Source organism: Hoplias malabaricus, chromosome 5 (genome assembly GCF_029633855.1).
Source record: "Hoplias malabaricus isolate fHopMal1 chromosome 5, fHopMal1.hap1, whole genome shotgun sequence".
NCBI classification, from domain to species: Eukaryota; Metazoa; Chordata; class Actinopteri; order Characiformes; family Erythrinidae; genus Hoplias; species Hoplias malabaricus.
The window spans coordinates 24,651,279-24,660,358 of record NC_089804.1 but is presented as its reverse complement, the minus strand read 5'-3'; the positions used below and the strand labels follow the sequence as shown (position 1 = coordinate 24,660,358).

The window sequence follows — 9,080 nt, the reverse complement described above, 5'->3', positions numbered from 1 at the left end:
GTTCAAAACTGGGTCAGGGGATTAAAGCAGAGGCTTGGGTCAAATAATTCCTCTTTCCCAGAAGAACCTTTAGCATTTTCAGAATGGAAACTGAGCTTCTGTGTGCAACACACTGGCCGACGGACGGAGAAGTGCAAGTGCACGTTTCTAAAGAGAGGGCTGCGGCTTTAAGGAGACGTTCAGAGGCGGAGCGACAGCGTCCTAGCGCTTAAAAGAAGAGCACACAGAGGAAGCGTTGTTAACGAGTCCATGTAAGTGCAGTAACAAAGTGGTGAATGCCTTCTCTTATCTGGAGCAGTGTAACAGAGCTAACTGAAGCCTCCAGACTCGCCAAACGGGATCTTTACAACAACATGCACTTGCTGCTATGTACATAGCTTTGGAATAGAGAGTGAAGAGCTCCAGTCCTTTCGGAGGTCGAGGTGAGTTTTCATTGCATCTTCTAATTTGCGTTGTATTTTTCTATCTCAGTCAGTGTGCTCGCCTTTTTCTTTTTTGATCTCTGATGACGACAGCAGCTCTTATCAGATTCTGTGACGAACCCTGTGATAAGAACTGTTATTGTTCTGAAACCCTCCTCAGAACTTAATTCGTTAGGGCTTCGTTATTTTTTATTATTACCTCCAGACAGAGGAGGTCCTTACATTGTCTCAGTGTGATATTAACGTTGATGTATTTGTACCTATTCTGAATAACCTCAAATATTTTTGTGAGGACATTTTTCCTCTGAGCTTCATTTTAGTGTTTCACGTTAGTTAATGTCACGTTAATGCCTTCTTATGCTTTAATGTTAGTTTCAGCACCTGAGCTGCTTTTGCTCTTTATCACAAATGCCACTTTTAACATCTAACTGTACTGCAGCAGTTCTAAGTCAGTGCTTGAGGGTTTGACCTAATATTTCTTTAATCGTGTTGTTGTTGTTCTGATTCAGACACTTTGCTGTGAATATATTTCAGCAGAGTCACAATATTTTAACTTTTTGTAGACTACAGCACACAGCAGAGTCAGAAAGGGCCATTAGATTAATTGTCTACATTGTGCTGTTATTTATTCCCAACGCCACATTTGAAAACTAACAATACAGCACCAATTTATATCGAACGTAATAATGTTACCTATTGTGGCATATAGACGTGGACTCCGGAATATTGAATACACTCAACACGCTAATTTTAATATGTGGAAGTTTTTTTTAATAATAATGCAGTTAAAAGTACTGTAATGAAAATTATTTTCCAGTCCATGCTGAAGAAATGCTGCAAATTTATTTCATCAGGTAAACGCACACTTAAATTATTATAATACCCCCCTCTAATGAATCATCCGGAAGATAGGCGCGAATCTGTCGTGTTTTTTTTTTTTTTTTTTTTTTTTTTTTTTTTAAATCACACCTGTATTCTGCCAAGCTACGCCCCATTGCACTGCGATTGGCCAGTTGTTCTTACTCGCAAGCCCTGCGAGTGCGAACTGTACAGTGATTGGCTGCTATTTTCCACAGCTGGTGATTGAGATTGATAGTAAACTGTTAGTTACTGAGGAATACATGATTTTTGAGCGTGAGCTACAATTAATGGGTTTAGAACTGCAAGGTTCTAGATCAAGTTTTAGAAAGGCGGGAGACTGATGAACCCGAATCTTGGCTCCAGGGGGCGGGGCTTGTTGCTAAGCACAGCGTTCTAGAACGGTGTAGTGTTCGCGAGTGTGAACCACGGGCCAGTCCTCCTGGCTTGCCGCGCAAGTAGAGCGGGTATTGGTTGCTAGGAAACCGCTGACAGCGACTGTGTGGTGTGAACTAGTTCGTTTTTACTTAGTTATTCTTCTTCTTTTTTTAAAATAATATTAAATTTTTTTATAGTGCATGTTTAACTGTTATTACATGTATTCTCTTAATAAGGATGTTATGAGGAAATCAACCCTTATTTCGTTTAAATATTTACCTATGTGTTTCTATGCTTTTGTAGTGAATGTTGTTTACACTGTTATAAAGTGCTTGGGACATTCAGCCCTATAACGATTCTGTGTGTTATGGTCCATTGGCCTAAAAACACCAAATCTGACTCACATTTCTCATTGTAACATGGAGGAGTACAACTATATTAGACCAGTAACATATAATGTTGTCACTAGGTTGTTATTATTGTTGTTGTAGCTCAGTAAACCACTTAAGCAATTTCAGTTTGTTCCTATGGAAAATGGCTTAACACAAAAATTACAACATCATTTTTAGAATACAGGTTTATCTTCTTTGGCAACAGAATGCTCACACCCAATAATATGTCAGCAGACTCTAGTGTTTCTAAGTTGTTATTTTTTTTACTACATCAAGCCATATTAAGCCTTTTGTTTATGGGTTTAAATGGGCATAAAATGCATTTTGAAAATGTATTTGTTTACAGTGTGTGTAATTTATGTTGTTATGTGTTAACCCAGGCTTTTCTCACATTAAGAGATTCACAGTATATTCCAATAATTATTGTTTAGACTACAACTGTGAAATATTCCAGGTATAACCTGGAGTTTTAATCTCTTTCGGAAGCAGTTCACATTTTCCCTTCAGGATTAGGACCCAAACAAAGCCTTTAGACTATCTTTGTTTTCCAAGCATGTATCATTGTCACATCCCACAACCGCTTTGTCTCATGATAACAGTAGAACATATCAGTGTTGACTTCCGCTGCCCATAAATTTGGCAGAGAAATGTTTCTTCTGACCATGGCCAGCATGGTACGCTTTGCACCTGTTGTCAGAGGAAGCTTTTGCCCCATGGGGTTCATTATCATGGATCAGGTTGCGCTGTGTGGAGTGACTGTATCCAAGGTCCAGAGCATGCAGGATGCAATGGGGATTTTCTTGCTTTGTCTGACTTTCATTTATTTATTTATTTATTTTTTTTTATTTAAACTAAGTTTGTGTCCTTCTTTCTCAATGTGTAAGCAATGTTTGTGCAAGATGTTTGAATTGTGCAAAACTAACGTAAGTCTAGAACAGCTATAAACAGTGTTGCCATTCTCACCTCACTTACGCTGTACACGTACTTCATAGCTGATGAAATGATTAACAGGCAGCATGCAGCTTATGCAACCATGCTGTGTTAATAATGTCATAAAACAACAGATGCTAAAGCTTAGTATTCAGCCAAGGAGGCCCTACTGAGCCCTAGTTTATAAAATCCACATCAGTGGCTTTGTTCTTAGTGTTTGATATTTGTGAAGCATTTTTAATGAAATTGTTTGCAAATTGTATAGTTTGCCTCAGACCATGTACTTTAACACTTTAACAAAGTATGCTGCAAAAAATCACTGTCCACAGGGCAGATAGGCTCACATAATTAATTTGCATTAATTTCTAATGAATTTGAGACATGGGTTTATGAGTTATGTAAATTCTCATAACACTGCAATAATAGATTTTGATTTTCTGGCATAACTTGATTTGGCTTGGAGCTGTTGGAGATTTGACATGTATGATCTCACCAAAGGACTTGAATTAGTAAGCAGAAACTGGCTTCCATTAAGCTGAAAGCATCTGCATTCTGAGGGAAGCAGCATTTATTTTGCTCTCTTGTAATGACAATGGCATTTTGCAGAGCTTGGAATCGCATAACAGTGGCTTGAAGGACACAAACATTTCATGTAATCAGAAAATATCCAATGTGGGAGTACAATAACCTCAGTAAACGTGCCTCATAATGCTACTCAAGAACAAACAATAGTCTGCTGAATGTTTCTAGTCTGTGTGTGAACTTTGAGAACATTTGTGGGGATGCTCTGTCTCCTCCTTGTAGGAGCATAAGTCTCTTGAAGTCTTTGTCAAACCAAGCGTTTGTCATACCAGAGCCTGTGGAGTGGAGAAGAGTGTTGCTCAATGTTCTTTCTTTAAAAAAGACCTTGAGTGGTGTCCACTTCACAAGGCTTCAGCTTTTGTCAGAAAAGGATGGCTCTACTGCAAAAAAAGAGAGTGAAACAAAGTTGACAGAGCATCTACATTTATTATCCCAGACAAAGCACTATTAAATCAAGCAGAGAGTGTGCTGCACTTCTCATAGCAAAAGAGAAACATCTTCATTATCATAATCTTTGTAAACAACATTTTCATGAGGCAAGAAGCTGGTTGCAAAAACATTAGAGATGCATGTAAAATGATCCAGCACTACGCTTGATTTCAAACTACTGTCCAAAGTTTAATAACGTGAGTATAGCCAAACATTTTGTTTGCAAATGAATCACGTGTTCCCTTCCTGGGCTGTGTTTCAGGTACAGTGCAGCAGCTGATAGCGTGGTGAGAAGAGTGTTTCCTGCTTGAATGCGACCCGATTGCAGCTGGAGCATGTCCACTGCAGGCTTGACTGCCCAGGAGATTTGTTTACCCTCGCAAAGCCTCTTCCTGCGGGGCAGCTATTGCCATAGCATGGCCGGAGCCAAGCCCTCCTGCAAATATGAACATGATTTTGACAAGTGAGTGCTTCAGAACTGATACAATGATACAATGAGATTCAACGATGGATTAGTTTTGTGGTATTTTGAACCTTCTGTGGTAATCTCTGAAAAGAGGGAACGGATTGTTTGAAACTGCTGATGAACTGTATCTGGATCATTTGAAAGTGAAAGGGTTTTTTTTTCTTCTTCTTTCTTTTCAGTTTGTACTTGAGCCTTGATTCCTCTGTGAATTACAGCCACCAATCCCAGCAGCAGGTGCCATCATTCTTGGCAGGAGGCAGTAAGTCAGACTCTTATTCTTGTGCAATACATTATTTATATAACTGCTAATAAAGATGTTCCATTAACGTAAACATTTGTTGGGTAATATAAAAGAACTTTAACCTTATTTAAATGACTGCTTAATAAGTCTAAGGGTGATACACCAGAGCTGTTGTATTAATCAGAAATACTCTTTTCTTGTTATACTTTCCTGTACAGAACAGAGATTCCATTCCTATTCTGTACACAGTCCTGGAGTCCAGCCACTGCCTCCTAAAAAGTCCCGTCCAGCGCAGCTGTTCATATCCTCTACGGCTGAGTCCTACACCCCAAGCCCTGTTGAAGATGACCAGGTGGTTCCTGGCTTCCAGCGACTGTCTGTATCCGACCGCATCTCCCCACCTCAAACACCTAGCCGGGTCACGAAGCCTCTTCCCCCAATTCCTGGTTCTGTGGAGCAATCTGCTGACCAAGCCATGGACAGTGAGGTGGAGTCCTTCGCTGGGGATGACAGTCGTCGTCTGGTCCCTGATCAGGCTCCTAAATCTCCACTAAAATGCACTATGCCTAGTCGTAGGAGTTTTCGGGACGGTGGACAGATCAATTATGCCTATTTTGAAGGGCCAGTGTTGACTCCCCTTAGCAAGCAATCTCAACATCCGAAGAAGAAGCAGGAACTGGACGCTCAGGAGCATCTTCTACAGCACCAGAGGGAACAGGAGCTTCATGAACAGCAGCAGCAGAAGCAACGTACTCAGCGTAAGCTTCGGCGCTCACTTTCTGGCCCTGCTGGCTCCTTCAACAAACCTTCTGCCCGTCTGTCCTGCCTTCAACGGAACGCCCACTGCCCGGACAAACCCGAAGTCCCTCCTCGAATACCCATTCCTCCGAGGCCGGCTAAGTCTACTGCTGACTACCGCCGCTGGTCAGCAGAGGTATCCTCCGGGGCTTACAGTGATGAGGACAGACCTCCAAAAATTCCCCCTAGAGAACCTCTCCCCAATGGGGCACCTCGTACCCCAAGCCCTAAGTGCCTCCCTACTTACCTCAATGGGGTCATGCCGCCCACTCAGAGCTTTGCCCCAGATCCCAAATACGTAAGCCGGGGTTTACAGAGGCAGAACAGTGAAGGCTCCCCGTGCATTTTGCCCATCATGGAGAACGGCAGGAAGGCTAGCACCACACACTATTTCCTGCTACCGCAACGACCTTCGTACCTCGACAAACATGAGAAGTATTTTGTGGACAGTGCATCGAGTCGAGGTACCGAAGCTTCAGGTTCCAGTGTAGACTGGGCCTGTCAAAGCAAAAGGAAAACGCACCCTGACTTTGTGTAAAGTAAAATTATATATAGGACCTGGACTGTGCTTCTTTTATGAGAGGACCATTGTTCTGCTGCCTGAGCACCTAAAGGACTCTTCTGCAGCTTGTACGCAGTTATTAGTTTTACCCTGCTTTTTGAAAAAGTAGGCTAAGTTACATACCCATTGCAGTTACTGAGATTCCGGTTGCTGTTTTTGTCTTTTGTTCTTTCTCCACTCTGATGTGAAGGTATGGCTCAGAAGACATGGTTCACTATGGATAATATTGCAGAAAGATTGTTTTATATGGTTTATTGTGTGAAACATAAGTGTTTGAAACGATGCTGTGGTGCAGTTATTAGGTATGAGCTGGTCTGGTACCTCATTTTACTCAGTGTTTGCTTGTGTGTGTTTTTTGATAGTCAGCTTTTTTTCTTTATTTCTTTGAAGAATTGCTGCTTCTGTGGCTGAAAGTGTGCTCCAGGGCTTCTTGTGTGAAAGGAGGGACAGCGAGTCAGTAGGGCATCTGTTCGTTTTGTGTTGCACACCAAATATGAAGTACAAAAAAGGCCGAGCTGTTTCATGGCCGCGTTAGTGAAGGATATTCCACTGAAATCGGACTTTTACATTTGTGAATAAATAGGCACCGAGCTGGAAATATCTGCTGTTTAGCCTCCTGTATCACTAATGCTCTAAGCTTTTGTCCAGAGACTGTGTGTGTTTGTGTCTATGTTTGTGTTTGTGTTTCTCCGATTCTGGTTGTGAAAACTGCAATAGGATGTTCTGCTGACAATGTGCATGTTACATAGGAATGGGATCAATATAGTATTTGTGTTCATTGTGGTGCATGGACAATATTTGTGACTCTGCACAGCTTTACATGCAGGGTGAGAAAATTACCACATTTAGTCATAAACAGGTGTAGTACCAGTTTTAGCTGGAGGTTGCTAGCTTTGAATCGTACGAGAATTTGCTTCGGTTAACGTCAATGTTTTTAACAAAGCAATTCAAGAATATTTTGATACGTTTATGAACACAACGTGACAGTGATAACAATGACCTGGCGTGGATTAACAGGGACTCCTTTGTGTTCCTGTTTCAAATTACGTTTGGCTAACTCCAGCATGGTTTTTGAGACATTTTGTAGCAGTATAAATATGTTTCTATAGCTGAGTGAATGCTAACTTTTTTTTTTTATGATCAGATCTTATTTTTCACCGAAATTCTAACTTGCAGCTTTTTAAATTTCAGGTCTGGAGTATTTCTCATGAATGATGAAAGGGATAGGCTAAACGTTCCCTGAAAAAAATTTTTTTTTAAGTTGCTTTCCGAATTGTAGCCTACATAGTTTTGTTCTTGCGCAAAAGGCCACTGTTTTGAAACCTGTGAAAATGTGTTGGTCTTGTTCTCTAGCTGTTGTCTTTGAATAGCTTAAACAAGCTGTGAGTCAGAGTTGCGAAAAGGACTGTCCCCAGTACTACCTCCCTTTTACAGGAATGAAAAATACTTCTCTTTATTAATATCCCATTATCTGAGAATGATAACAAATCACGCATGGCTTAAGTGGACAAAGCCTTTCCTAACTGAAGCCATTTTCCCTTTCAATTTACTTAAGGCTGAGAAAACCATTAACTGTAATCGCAACTTTGTCGATTACATTGTTTTACTCTCTACTTGACCAGAAACAAACCACCTGTCTGGTTAAGGATCTCGCAAACGTTTACTTAAACCTGTATTTGTAGCTATGTCCATGTCTAGTACATTTGGCTGACCTGACAGAAACAGTCTTTCCTGTTCCTGTACATGCATACCTGTCAGACGTGATTGCTGTGGGTGTGGACCTCGGAGACTTTGGCTGCTGGCAGCGGGTAAATGAGATGGTTTATTGTTGTATATTGTTCCAACACTATTGTGATTACTCAGTGAATGTAGCAAGTGCATCAAAGCAACCCTGAAAATAATGATATAAAAAAAAATAAAAAAGGAACCAAACCCACGTTTGTGCTTAGCTCAGAGGTCAATACGTCAAGGTAGAGTTCACATTTTATTTTTTCCCACACCACATTAGAGGGGGACACAAACGGAACTGATGCCATTTCTTTTTATTTTTTTATTTCCTTTTCTAAATTCATTTATTAAAAAAATGTTTACATTGTAAATTGTATTATTTAATCTTATGACCTCTTTCCTGTGTCTTACCTGAATGAAATGAAGGCAAGTTCAAGAAAAACTAAAATGGACATCCTCTGCTGTGGTATAGACGACAAAAAAAAGCAAAATGCACTGAGAGAGCAGTATATTGTGATGTGTAAAAGTATTTAACATAGTCCTGCGTAGTGCTATGTGTAGTATATGACCTGTAAAGGAAAACAGAAAATAAACAGACTTATTTATGAATTGAGTTTGGTTCTTAATCTGATGTCCTGCTGTATTTCATTCTCTGAAAGATGGCCTATCTGTCTCTCCGGAACACAAAGATATTGCTGTTTTGCCTGTTTTATCCCGCCCACGCCTCTGCCTCATTACTGCTGGCTTCGTTCCAGGCAGGAGGAAGGTGAATTATGGTGTCACTCTGCTGCTGATCTGAAATCAGTTTTCTTTACAACATAATGGTTAAGGTTTGATTTCAGATAGGGGCGTTAGGCCCAGAGTGTTACAGGATGATTTTGTGCCAAGAGAATGAATCACTCACACAAACTTCAACAACCTGCTCTGCTTCCTGTTCGTCACCGAGACATTTTGCTCTCCTGATTACCTGGGGAGTGAAAAGAGAATCTGGTCTGATCTGGTCTTTTCAGAGTAATCATAATTGGGCATAATCCTAAGTATGAGCCAATCACGCTACTCGGACTGACCTGTCTATTGTTCAGTTCACAGGTACTTGGTAACTTTTTTTTTCCTTAGATACCTGGAAGTGTAATTGCTTTAAGCTGTGTGATAAAGGCATTACACGTTTACAGTATAATGGCTGTAATTTTGCTCTGGTGTGTTCTCACTAGAGGAAACGAGGTGCTTCACCTTCCAAAACATTAACTCAAGTAGAACGGAAGCTGAGTGGCAACACTGGCTGTTACCACAGCAA

General features: G+C 40.7%; 1 protein-coding gene across 1 annotated transcript; it reads left to right on the top strand.

Annotated features, from left to right (window-relative positions):
• Positions 1-259: 259 nt before the first annotated feature.
• errfi1a (ERBB receptor feedback inhibitor 1a) lies at positions 260-6,993 on the top strand. Its single transcript, XM_066673257.1, has 4 exons — positions 260-422; positions 4,254-4,454; positions 4,637-4,716; positions 4,917-6,993. The coding sequence occupies exons 2-4, from the start codon at positions 4,303-4,305 to the stop codon at positions 6,032-6,034; spliced, it is 1,350 nt and encodes a 449-aa protein (XP_066529354.1). The 5' UTR covers positions 260-422; positions 4,254-4,302; the 3' UTR covers positions 6,035-6,993.
• Positions 6,994-9,080: the final 2,087 nt, after the last annotated feature.

Excerpts from the sequence above, each read along its gene's own strand:
- errfi1a (XM_066673257.1), top strand. The coding sequence starts at position 4,303 with ATGCGACCCGATTGCAGCTGGAGCATGTCCACTGCAGGCTTGACTGCC. Across the intron at positions 4,455-4,636 it reads TATGAACATGATTTTGACAA|TTTGTACTTGAGCCTTGATT; the intron begins GTGAGTGCTTCA and ends CTTTCTTTTCAG. Across the intron at positions 4,717-4,916 it reads ATCATTCTTGGCAGGAGGCA|AACAGAGATTCCATTCCTAT; the intron begins GTAAGTCAGACT and ends TTTCCTGTACAG.